Below are 13,767 nucleotides of genomic sequence, written 5' to 3'. Positions count from 1 at the left end.
AAACAGGCTCCAGGCTCTGAGCTGTCAGCACAGAGCCTGACGTGGGGCTCGAACTCATGGACTGTGAGATCATGACCTGAGCTGAAGTTGGACGCTTAACTGACAGAGCCACCTAGGCGCCCCCATCTTCAATATATTTATCTAGAAGTTATTTCTTCAGTCCTATTGCTGGGTGTGCTGATGCTTCCTTTCCACTTGTTAGAAGAGTCTGCCTATGTCCGCGTGAGATTTATTTTGTTTTGTTTTATTCTGCTTTGTTTTTAATGTGCAAACTGCCTCCACTCAGTTTGAGCTTCATCAGCATTATTTTGTTATTAAGCTTTGTATATTTATTTTTCACAGTGCTTCCCCCATAATGATACCCAATAAATATTTTATAACACCCTATTTAAATTTCTAGAATCCACCCTATTTTTGAAGGTTTATCAGTGTTATGCAGAGATATGTAAGTTTTGTAAAAATTATGAAAATCTCTGTGAGGGTTAAAACTTTTAGGGTTTTATATTTTTTTAACTAATTAATGTAATTAATTACATTATTTAGATTTGACTTAGTAAGTGGGACTATTTTCAATGGTTTATTGTATTTCATACACTAGAGCATGCAGCTGGAAAAGAGAGGAATTATTAACTCTGAAGAGTTTATGCCTTTATATTTGTAAATGCAGTCATTAAAAAATGAAAATGTAGAACTTGATTGTAGTTTGCTAATGGATGCAGGTGTTTACTTCATACAACCTGATACAGTTTTGATTGTTTGTGAACATTTTCCCTTCTGAGTTTCTTCCACAAAGCACTGATGTCATACCATTGAGGGGAAAAAGATCATATCAATTATTGCAAAAATATTCTGAGGCAACAACAGTCTACTCATTACTTATGTGCAAATATGCCATCTGCTGTGCATTGAGAAGTTTCACAATATTGTTACTCAATTAACAAAAGATTTTCATTTGATGAATTTTCTTAACTGAGAGACTTCAACTTGGGGAACATCTTGTAATGATATGAATTGGGAGAAAAGGCAGATGGATTTTCATATTTTTTCATATATATTTTAAAGTTTTACAGAGATATTGCCCAGTTTTCAAAACTCTGATGTTTTAAGTGGTTGAAATTCAAATGCAGGATAGTTTAGAATATATGATTATACCCTAAAACAAAGATTTTATATCCTATAAAAGGAAAACAGTGAATAATTTAATAAGTGAGAATTTGGCACAATGGAATGATAACAGTGATTAAGGATCTTTAGAGGGGAGAGAGAAGGTGCAAGTGTGATTTAGTATCTTTCTTCAGTTGTTCAAAGAATTATTCTGAGAGGAAATGCTCAGGTCCTTCCAGTTAGGAGAGTAAGAATTTGGGGAAAAAAAGATTGATATTTAATTCAGATAGTTTAGGTCCTAGACAGAATTTTCTAATTCTGAAGGCTTGAAATCTTCCATGAAAACTCATGGAAATTCTTAACTATGGATATTTCTTAATACGGGAAATATTTCTTCAATGACTTGGGTAAGTTTTACCCAAAGTGGTCTCTCATGGAACACTATTCTGCTGGACACTTTAACTCTGTAATGAAAACAAAATGGTTGGGGTTTGAATAACTTTTAGAGATGTTGGGATACTTTATACAGGTCACTTTGTTGCAGAGTTCTCAAGGACATTTGAATGATCATGTGCATTTTGAAGTTCCATGAGGGAACAGGGTATGGCATATTCTTCAAATATGCTATACCACAGAACCCCATTAAAAATATGCAGACAAGAGTTACACCGTTAGCACTAGAGACCTGCGAAATACTGTCCAGGAAAACTTGATTTGCATATTTATTTTCTGAATAGGAGGCAGTGGTAACTATATAGTTTGAGATATCTCTTGTGTTTTATAATCTACAATGATCTGTCTTTTCTAAAAAACAAAACCAAAAACATCTCCCAGCAATCCTTCCATTTGGCAAAGTTTGGCTCTTTTATACTCAATTTGAGTAAAATTCAGACACTTTAGAAGCATTGAGGCATATTTATCTAGACATATATATTCCATCTACTTTACCTCTCATGTTATTAATATAAAAGCAAATTGACAACACAAAAATATGAAGGCAATACTATTTCACCACCCACAACTAAAAAAAAGACAAAAAAAGACAAAACAGCCTAATATTTTTCTGTCTTATTGGCCTTCACAATGTCCCCTCATCAGCTGAAATTTCCAGTTTGGAAATGGGAGAGCTAAGGGGGAGAAAAGATGAGTGAAGTTTATAAAAGAAAAGAAAATGAAAAGAGTAAAAGGGAGAAAAAAAGACCTGGAGGATATTTTGTAGGGGTCCTTACATGTACCCAAAGGTAAGGTCAACATTAAGATCTAAAGCATTGTTATTAGCCTCTCTCCTTCTTAGTCATAATGATTTGTATTTTCCAGATCCACTTGTAATCATGAAGTGCAATGAGTCATCCCCAAATAAGCAAACATAGAGCATGAGCATAGATAGTGTGCATCCACAGTCAATGTCCCATTTTTATTCTTTCACGTTCTCCATTCCTTTTTTATTTGCTGCTTCTATCAGTTATATCTTAACTGTGATCCAAAGTAACATGGAAAAACAAAGCTTTCTCTATACTAATGTTGCTCTCTGAAACATTAGAACACTCTTCTCAACTTCAAGGGCTTCAATATCTTTCTATTGCCATTACTTGCAGGTGAACTTGGCTGGCAGTTCAACAAGGCAGCTAAACAGGAAAGAATTGAAGTACCAAATGGAAATACAAAGGCAAAAGCTAATTGTCTAGTGGACACCACTGCTCAGATGTGCTGTCACCTCTAAATTAAATGTATCCAAAACTAAACACCAATCCCTTCTTCCCCTTCAATGTTCTTCTCAATAAAAGTTGCATTCATCTGGTTTACTCAACAGAATCCACAAAGTTAGTTTTTTATCTATTTTGTATCTCCCTTTCTATATCCAAACAAACTCCAAGAGATCAGTTTTATTGCCTGAATATACCCTGCATCGTTCACATGTCTTCATTTCCAGTGGCTCCATCTTGGCCCATGCCACCATTTTCTTTCTCCTTCATTACTACAATAATATAAAAATATTTTTCCATATATACTCCAAGCCATTTTCTATCCAGTTTCTAAAGTACACAGTTTAAAATATAGCTTTGTCATTTTGCTGCTTAAAATCCTTCAGCTATTTCCGCTGACCTACCAATACCTACATGGTCTGTCCTGACTGTTCAGCTCATCCATCACCTCTTTTCCTTTTGCACACTACATTCCAGCTACGACAGACTCTTTCCATTCATAGAACAGGCTAAGCTCTTTCCTTCCTTTAAGCCTTTGTATTTCCTATTCTTTCTAACTGTAATTATTCTTCCACCCACTCGTTTTTGCCTAATGCCTACTTCATCCTTCAGCCTAAATGTTATCAATTATCCCCCTGCTCATTCTCCTGACCCAGTTACACATCACATATCTGAAAGTATGATACACTTCTATGTCAGAACACTTACCTCGGTTAATTAGATATTTGCATATATGTATAGTCAGAGCTATTAGACTGTAAGCTCCATGAGAACATATAGGCTAAGTTTAAAATCGTCACACATTTAACTTCAGTACTGGCTAAGCCCTACATGATAAGTATTTGTTAAATGAATGCATCGGTAATTATCTGTTTACAAGGTTCTCTTTTTCCCTCTATTCAATTCTAAAATATAATGACATATACAATCGCTAAATTTTATTTACTATTAAAATAGTAACATCTTCAGATTATTTTCAAGGTCATGTTGGGGAGGTGGTTTCTACTAGCTTTTGTCATAAACTTTTGTTTTATGAGAGCAAATATTTATTGATCATTCACCATGACTGTGGTAGGTACTGGGAATATAACAGTGAATAAATAAAACTTAGTTGCTATCCTCCTTATAAATACAGACAAGTGTAGGAGACACGCATAAAACAAGAACCTGAAAGTGGTAACTGAGAAGTGCAAATAGCTGTTGGAACACAATGCAAGATTTTGCTGAGCTCTTTGGCTCATCTTTCCTTAACCTTTTTGTGTTGCTGTAGCTTAAATCCTGCCAATTTGAATATTATTTTTCTATTTTTTGAACACTTCTGCCATTGCATTACTAATTTTTTAACATAGAGTTTCTTTTCTTTTATCTTCCCCTTTCTTTGTTCCATTTTTCCAGCTTCCTAATCTTTTTAATCCTGCCTCTTCTTCATTACATTCCCAAGAATCTTATGACATTTTTAGTAGATTCAGAGAGGTTGATGCATTTATTATCAAGAAAATAGCATAACTTCTCAAATGGCGAGAACAATAGCAATTTTTGAGATGAAAAAATTATTTCTTCTGCTAGTGCAAGACTGATAAATGTTTTATCATCATAAGTTTTTAATTATATTTGAAGATGATCTAATAATAATACATAATGCTTATTCAGGGCTTTCTACTTGCCAAGCTCTGTTTTATCTCATTTAATCATCATTACAATGTTCCATAGGCAAGTTCTACAACTATATCCATTTTAGAGAAAAGGAAGTGTTCGAATAACTTGTAATAGGAACGCATTTGGGGCATATTTTCAGTATTAAATCTGCTTGACCCTTTCCTTCTATTCTGGTGAATGAACATTTAATTTAATTATTTTCCCAAAAACGTAGGGGGAAAGGGGAGACTCTTATTTAAACAAGAAAATGTTGCCATCACCTGTGCAGGATATGAGCAAGAAGCTATTCAGAGGTCAAGCTGTTTTTCAAGCACGCCTGGCCCAAAGCTCTGTGAGGCATCAACTCAAAGGACCATGGCCTCCTCAGCTTCCAATATAAATGGCTAAAATAGGAGTTACTTGTAATAGTAATTACTATGGAGTCGAAAGCTAGGGGGTAAAGGGGCTAGTTTAGAAGGGGAAGCTTCTTTATCTTTAAAGGGGGAGGGAGGATATAGCTATTGATAAAAGCATCAAGTTTGTGAGACAGAAATAGTAAGAACCTTAGAGAAACACTTAGTGGTAAGAATTTAAAGGGTCCTGTACTGGGGGGGAGGGGAAGCCCAGAATTTATTCTGAAGCAAAGAAAAGAATTAATGGTGCCTGCCCTTTATTGTACATACCAGAGGGTGTTTTAGAAAAGAAGGAAAAACCTTCAAAGGCCATTATAATATATACATACGGCCACATCAGTCCCAGAAAAAAATATGACCTACATATTTAGTTTTTGCATTATACTACATGAAATCAGTAACTTTGACAGCTGCAAAGACATGCTAAAAATCACCTACTTGATTTTACAGAGGAAAAAAAAAAAAGAAAGAGAGAGAGAGAGAGAAGAGAAAAGTGAAACAAACTGCACAGGGTCACACACCTAGGAAGCAGAGCCAGTCCTGGAAACAAAATTTACTCCTTTTTTAATTCAACACCTTGATTTTATTATTTACTTATTTTTAAACTGAGATCATAAATATAAAGAACATAATACTCAAAACCTCAAAAGGACTGTAGTACTTAAAAAGAATTTTAAAAGAATAGTTAAAAAAAAAAAAAAACTTAAAAAGGCTGCCCCAACGAAACTGAAGTCCTCTTTACTTTATAGCCTAAAGGGATGTGGACAGAGGCCTGGCAGAGAGAGCTAATCCCAGGTAGAGATCTAGCAAACTCCTCCATAAGGAATGAGTCAAGGTGGGTGTCATTTAGCTTCCCTCCTCAGCTCATTTAGCAATCTGACCCCATCTCTGACTGGGAAAAAGCCTTCTAAGGACAAGCTGGGGGGATTAATTTTCTTGCAAAACTGAAATTAAATTGCAAAGGAACCAAAAGCACATGTTAACAAGCAGTTGCATAAGATGGAATGAGCGTAGGACCATCCTTCCCAACCCGTTGGGAATAAACCTGCTAGGCTAACCAATTCAGGAATCTGCAAGAGCGCCTGACCTCGACAGGTGATTCTATTTTTTAAAGCAGTTTTAGAAGATTGGTTGTGCGGCAGACTAGAATTGCTTACACTTTCTGAAAAGGGGCCAGGGATGTTCTGCGGCTGTACAACATATGACTTTGAAACACTAGCTCTAAGTTTCCCAAACACAAGTGTATACATTGGGATTAAAAGCTTATTAAATAGTACTGACAGATCCTGATATTACACACATGACTTATATATGCCTCAGCCACCTTAATTCATCAGTCTGAGTCTTTAAACTCTGTCTCTATGTGCCTTGGAATATCATGAGTATTCTCGGGACATTCACATGTCTAAAAACATAATAAAAAGCCACCTTGGTCCAATGATCCTGTCTGGACACTGTGTAGTGTCTTTCCTTCATGAATAGTTCTGACGGGGAAGAGAGGCAAGGTTAGTAAATGTGTTCTCTGCCCATTTGAAGTTTTATCCCTTCAGCATGTAGTTAATAATGTACAGTTGCATAAACTTGACATTGTGGAATTTTTTTTTTCCAAAACAAACTGAAATGGGGCATGTGGGTGGCTCAGTCAGGTTAAGCGTCCAACTTTGGCTCAGGTCATGATCTCATGGTTCATGGGTTCCAGCCCCACATGGGGTTCTGTGCTGAGCGCTCAGAGCCTGGAGCCTGCTTCAGATTCTGTGTTGCCCTCTCTCTCTACCCGTTCCTCAGTTGCACTCTCTGTGTCTCTCTCTCCCACTCAAAAATAATAAATAAATGTTAAAAAATGAAAAAAAAAGACAAACTAAAAATATGTTATTTTTATTAGCCACCCAATAATGTGGCATGCATTTTAGTCAATTGAAATTTTTGGACGTTTCTTACAGTGTTGTTATGCTTCGAGTTTAGTGGACCTAGAGTCCAGAATGCTCTCCTGGGTTTTACTCAGAAACACTTCTGTGCCTCTCTCCACCTGGATGTACAATAGGTACTTCAGATAACATATTCAAACCCACACCATGCGGTTTCCCTCTAAACCTGATTTTCCTTTATTATTTTCTGTTCTGTATTTCAGTTGTGTGGGGAGTAAGCTTAGGAATTCTCTGGGCTAGCATGGATGGGTTAACAAGGCATAAAGAATTAGAAAACCATAGATACTCACACCCAAGTTTGGATAAACAAGATTAGGTAAACAGGTACAGAGAGGGTGGGGCAAAAGCCCCGGTATAGAGAGAGTGAGGCAAAGGCCCCAATATGGAACAAAGGTATAGGAGGTAAACAAGATTAGGTATTCAGGGCGGAAACACCCCCCCCCCCCAATTTAGTACTATAGCAGAAGGCTGTTTTCACAGGAAGGAAGGTAAACAGGTAATATGGCTATAGACCCCTGCAGGGCAAAGCTAGTTAACAAAAGACAGGTGCCTTGTTGACCCTGAGGTAGCTCGCTCTGTCTCTCTTGTCCCACAGAAGTGGTGCCTTATGTCTGCTGTAAACAACCTTCCACCAGGCTTTGGGGTGCCAGGATTTTGTTTTGTATTAACCCAAACCCCTAACCCCGCATATCTTCAAAACCCTCTTTCCCTCATGTCCATGAGTTAATGTTCACAGATTTATTGTCTCTTTGTGCATGTCCATCACCATGTTTGTAAGCCTTCTGATCCTCATAAAAATGGAGCAAGAACCCTTAATTGGGCTCTTGTCTTCTCCCAGACATTAGCCATCTCTCACTTTTAATCCTGTGTCCCACTTTCTTGCTAGACAAGAAAGAACTCTAGACCCAGAGTCTACGACACTGTGGCAGTACCATGTGCAAACCACCAAAACTAGAGTGAGAGCCCTGGTTCCTCCCGTGCTTCTCTCACTTGTCCACAGCTCAGACAGCTAGGTCTGCTGATTTGGACACCTAATTATGCCTTGAAAATCATCATTCTTCTTCTTTTTAACCTCCTTTTCCCTGGGTGAAGCCGTCATCATTTCCCTTGACTGCTTCAGTTTCCTAAAACGCTGAATCCACATTGGTTCTCCCTGAAGCCATCATCATCTGTGCTGTTACAGTGATCTGCTTAAAAGCCATATGAAATGGGCAGCCCATGCCTACAGTCATTATCTGGCTCTCCATCTGCCAGGATACAGCCTATATCCTGTAGACGAAGCTACTCAGTGACCTCAGAGCTCACTCAATACCTCTTCTCTCCTTGTTAAGGTGCTTCAAACAGATGCCATGTTAGCTGCTTGGAAAAAAAAAAAGTGATTTGTTTTGTTTTGTTTTATTGTTTGTTTGTTTTCATTTATCCTTTGTCTCTTGCCGCACTAACTCTGTCATGGATGTTCTGTCTTCCTGAAATGGTTCTCCCTCCTATCTCCATTATTTGCTATATTCTACTTAAGTTTTTGAGTTTGACCGTAGGTGTAACCTCTTTTTGGCCTTTATCCCAACCAGCTGGCTGGCTGGGTCCCACTTTCTTGTTCAGTTCCTGCCAGCCTGATTTTCTGGGAGCAAAACACTGCTCTAGATCTGTTCCATCTGTTTTTAGATGGATATCCTTAAAGAACCTATTTTCCCTGCAGCAACAGGGTGGGGAGATAACAAACTCGTATTATTACAATACTGAATTAAAGCAAGTATTGACATAATTATCTAACTCACCTAGTGATAAAAGCATTTTATTGAAATGACAGGGTGAGGCTATGTGCTAGGTACTCTCCTCAAATTTGTGAACAATTCTCAATAGTCAGTAAGAAGGGAAAAGAAGACTTAAATATTTTCTTCAGAAAAGTAAATCTCCTTTAGCAAAAAGTTTGCTAGTGTTTCCCCCAAATCCATTCTCCATTTTTTCCTTGGTAATAGAGTCCCTAATATTTAGCTGGGCACGTGGACCCTGACATACCACGTATCCTAGCCACCCTTCCAGCAAGATTTGGCCATGTGACTGAGTTGTGGCCAAGGAATTCCTGGGAAGTGTTATTAAAGGGAGAGGGGCCTCCTTCTTTTCTTCCTTCCTCCTTCCTGCTATTTAAATATATTTTACTTTTTGTTATGCATACTGTTACCGTAATCAATTTTCTATACTCTGTGGGAAGAAAATGTACAATGAACAAGTTTTAAAGAAGACAAGAAAAAAATCCTGAAATAATATCTTCTTGAAATTAGGAAGACAAAATTATACTTATCTCATCATGAATACTTCAGGTAACACTTGTGTGATTTGATGAGATACTGGATAGTTATGAAAGAGCTGGATTTTATGCAGGACTGAAAATGGAATAGTACTTTTTAAACATTTTCTAGGGGCACGTGGGGGCTCAGTCAGTTAAGCATCCAACTTTGGCTTAGGTCATGATCTCACGGTTCATGAGTTCAAGTCCCATGTCAGGCTCTATGCTGACAGCTCAGAGCCCGGAGCCTGCTTCGGATTCTGTGTCTCCCTCTCTCTCTGCCCCTCTCCTGCTCATGCTCTCTCTCTCAAAAATAAGTAAACATTAAGAAAAAAAAAAATATATATATATATAATTTTTCTAGCAACTGTTTCAACATATTTATATTATTGTGATAAAAAATGCAGTATATTAAAAAGTACCACTAAAGCCTGATATTTCATAGGAATTTCTTATATGAATTCTGATTCCATATAGTTATGAGAAAGGGGGTTTTATTTTATAATGGCCAAATTCTTAATTTAATGTGTATATCTAATGTAATGCCAACTTTTTAATTATTAAGTAGACATTTCATTTGGAAAATATTTATCATTAGTTAATCTACGTCCAAATAATGGTGTGTTATATACCCCCTAGTTAAAACATATTTATTAAAGTTAATATACAACAGCTAATATTTTTTGAGTGCTTCCTATATCCCACTATACTAAGAAATGAGAGATTTCTAATGTCAGCTTCAGAATAATCTGTATATCTTCATTTTACCTGCAAGTTAATGAATGTTAAGAGCTAGGTATGGTGATTACCATTAAGTGACTGCATTCAACCCATGCTCTTTACCACAGATTTTTCATGCTCCACCATATATATATATTATATATATATATATATATATATATATAATGTATATATATTCTTTATATAAGAATATATATTCTTTATATGAGATAGCTAAAACATCTATTTTGATAGATATACTAGCATTATTGCTGTATTTGTATGTTCTGCCTTCTGCATTTTTAAGCATATAATTCAAGGAGTTAATTCATTTTCTGCTTGTTGATATTTAGGGAAATTCCTTACAGCAAGACCACAAACCATTTATTCAAGAATATAAAACTTGGCCCTGTTCTAAGTTATAATATTTGTTAATTAATTTAACCTGCCCATATTTATTGAACAGATGTTATGTGTCAGGTACTTTTCTAAGCACTAGGAACAGAGTGGTGAATAACTCGGGCAGTAAACAAGTGAAGAAATTCTACAAATATAAAAACAGTGATTTTAGAAGTGAAAATAAAAGAGTAGGGAGACAGAAGAAAAGCCTGAGGTCTTACATCTATGATCAGGGAAGACCTCTCCCTTCCTGAAGATCATGTTTGAGTAGAGACCAAAAACAGAAGAAGGAAAAAAAGCATCCTCATGGGGAAGGGAGCCTTAGCAAAGGACATGGAGTGGCATATGCTTGGAGAATGAAAGCAACGAAGGCGCCTGGTGTCTGGAGGAGAGTCTGAAGAGTAATGGAAGATGGGGTTCATAGGTAGACAGGAGTCAGATCATATACGGAGAGCTTTGTAGCCCTTGGTTAGGAGTTTGTTGTTTTTAGGATATTTTTTTCTAAATGTACTAGGAAGCTCTGCTTACTCAGCTTGATGGAAAAGCCTGAATCTGGACCATGGCCAGTCATCGCTGCAGAAGGGACTCAGAGCTGCTGCCCAGAGGCAACACACATCACGTCTGCATTCAGTTCAGTGATGAGTGTGTGTCATGTGGCCAAGTCTGCATCTGTGAGACAGACAGTGTAATCCTTCCTCAGGGAGGGGGAGGGGCATTTGTGAATAATAACATAGCCTACCACATTCACCGTCTGTTACTTTGACAATCCTTTGGAGTCCTCAAGTAAATTCCGTATACTTCACATAAAAAAATGTAAATCATACTATTTAAAAAACACTTTCCCAATTCTGGAAAAAAAATGCTCCAACTATTTCATTGAAACATATAGATCTAACAAACAGGTTAAAATCTCTATTTATTTAGAGCCTCAGATAAAAAATTACCAGATTATTGAGATGACCATAACTGAAGCATGAATTTAAGCTCCCATCAACAACATATGAAAACCTAAGTGTCATTGGAGCATCATTAGTAGTTTGCTTTCTGGCTTCATCTATTTTGGTTTCTTCATATAGTGTAACAGGAACACTTTCTCCTGCTTTGGCTTCCAAGAGGAGCTAGAATTTGAATACAAGCCCCGCTGGTTCTGAGGATGGCCCTTTCCATGCCCTCATTACTAGCAGTGGATATGTGGGTAGAAATGAAATAAAGGTTTTGTCTCGGAAACCACTAGGATATTCATGTTGTTCAACACCATGGCATTACTATAACCGAGCCTACCTTGATCAATATAATTATGCTTCTGAGGATTACAACTAAGATACACTAAAATTCCTACATGAAGGTCAGTAAGTAATGGCACACAATATGCATTAAGTTTCTATGACAATTTTGTCAATGATACCTCAATAGAGCTAGGAAAAAAGATTCTATGGAATAAGAAAAAAAAATCAGTGCTTTCGTGTATGAACCAAAATTAAAATTCAGACAGGCAGACACTTCCAATGAAGACATGTTGATTTAGAGTTGACCTGCCAACAAGCAACTCTGGTTTGGGGCAGAGAGTGTGGCCAAGGAGGCTAACTTGTCTAGTGTAAGAAAACAATTGTATATACGGAGAAAAAAACATACAAATATGTTATTTCATAATAATTATACTTAGTACTTTATGCAATTTTGTAATACTTAAAAACAAGAAAGTAGATATCCAGCTTTACAATGATATAACATATAGTGCAAACTCAGATACGTTTTACTGCCACTGAAATGTGTTACATTGCTGAGGTTACATATAAAATACTAGTGCTTATTGTAAAAATAAACGTGAAAAAGAGAATGTAGAATGTCTAGAAACCAAAATGGCAACATCTGTCATCATAAGATGATGGACAAAGGAGTGATTTTAAATTATTCTTACTATTTCACTAAATTTTATTACTCTATTGTATATGCATGCACCCACATTTAATATAGATAAAAGTAGGGGCTATGAGATTTTGCAGATTGTGTTATAGTTGATCTTCGAAAGGACAAGATTTAATTGAGGGAGAAAATAAATTAAACATGATATATTGGATTAGCAGGTAATTTGAGTTTGTGTTTTTCCAAATGTTCTCTCTCAACCTCGGGCTTATCTAAGCAGAAAACATAATATATACAAATGCAAAATGTTCACAAAGTGTTTAAAAGAGAAAAATCTGAGTTCTCCCCTATATGAAAAATAGCATTTTTCCCCTTTCCATTGCCAACATTTTTTTGTGTTTGTAACTTAGAATAAAACTTTTTATGACTCCATATTAATCCATTTCTAAATCTTCTACTTCCAATTTATCACTTGAAAATGACACAAACTTTCTTAATTCTAGCTGGGTTCTCTGAAAAGTCTCTGAGTGGCTGTAGGTACCATATGCTGAAGTTTAATTCTATGCTACTTATCACCTCAGTCCCTGACTCCTTATGCTTCTCATTCTGTGTAGAATAAAGGGTGAGATTTATCTTTATTTACTTAATTGTAAGCCTCACAGATTGCCTCTGCTGTCCATGCACAGCAGCGGTGTTGGTAGTCAGGAACCGAACATGAGTGGAGGCATGCCTCTGCATGTCTCTTTAATTACCCTCCCCTGCTCTTTCTCAATGTCAGCTTTATCTTCATTAAGTAAAGCCACCACTTCCCCTTTGCATTTTTGTGAGCTGGGTCGCTGCGTAAAAGGAATTGGTGTTTTGTCCTTTAGTGCTATCTTTCATGTATTATCTCAGTGCACAATAAACAAATAGCTTATTAAAGGGTGTGTGTGTGTAGGCATTACTAAGTTTTGTATTTATAATAAAAATGTAATACATGCCTATAAGTATAAAAAATGCAAAGAATGCAGAACAATATGACAATATAAGCTAAAATTGAAAGTAACACATCATCACAGAAACATCAATAATCTGGCATATACCTTTCAAATAGTATTCTATTTATAATAATACATATTTGTTTCTAATATTTGATCAGCCTGTATATATTAGTTTATAATTTGTTTTGCATGTTCAACATTATATCATGTGCATCTTTCCATGATGATCTTTATAGGCCATTTTTTTTTCTCTCATACCTGAAATCATTCTATATTTTAGTGGTGTGTCAAGAGGTCAGCCTTTCATTTTAAAACTATTATTTCTTGTGTGAATGGATATCACATAAGTTTATTTTTGTCACTTTTTTTTTTAAATCACACTGCTTAATTCCTAAGATTTCCTTACGGCATTTTCAAAATGAGATTTTTTTTTGCCTTTTCTTGTAAAACAAATGTAATCAAACACTTATTTCAGTTTAAAAGTAAAGAGAAAGGAAAATGAAACACTGTGCTTTATAAGTGCCAGGGTTAATACTAAGAACTTTAAATGTATAAATGTACAAATTGTTTTTATCTTCAGAACAACCCTATGAATAAAAGCAGTGGCGGTAAAATATTTATTGGATACCTTCTATGTGAATTTTGTCCAGCTATAATGCAAGTTAGATATATTGTCATTGTACAAAGTGATATGATGATATATGATTATATAATATGTAATAACATATAATTTTACAAAAG

General features: G+C 36.0%; 1 protein-coding gene across 1 annotated transcript in view; it reads left to right on the top strand.

The window, feature by feature from the left end:
- Positions 1-2,864, top strand: part of HGF (hepatocyte growth factor) — an 85,173-nt gene extending 82,309 nt beyond the window's left edge. Inside the window, exon 19 of the mRNA XM_047094840.1 lies at positions 2,700-2,864. Within this exon, the coding sequence (XP_046950796.1) occupies positions 2,700-2,789 (90 nt within the window). The 3' untranslated portion in view covers positions 2,790-2,864. The remainder of the gene's footprint in view (positions 1-2,699) is intronic.
- The last annotated feature ends 10,903 nt before the right edge of the window (positions 2,865-13,767 follow it).

This window comes from Lynx rufus, unplaced genomic scaffold (assembly GCF_022079265.1).
Source record: "Lynx rufus isolate CCGP_SWC_20201006 ecotype Redwood Valley unplaced genomic scaffold, mLynRuf1.p SCAF_4, whole genome shotgun sequence".
In the NCBI taxonomy this organism is placed as follows: Eukaryota; Metazoa; Chordata; class Mammalia; order Carnivora; family Felidae; genus Lynx; species Lynx rufus.
This window is presented reverse-complemented; position numbering and strand designations above follow the sequence as displayed.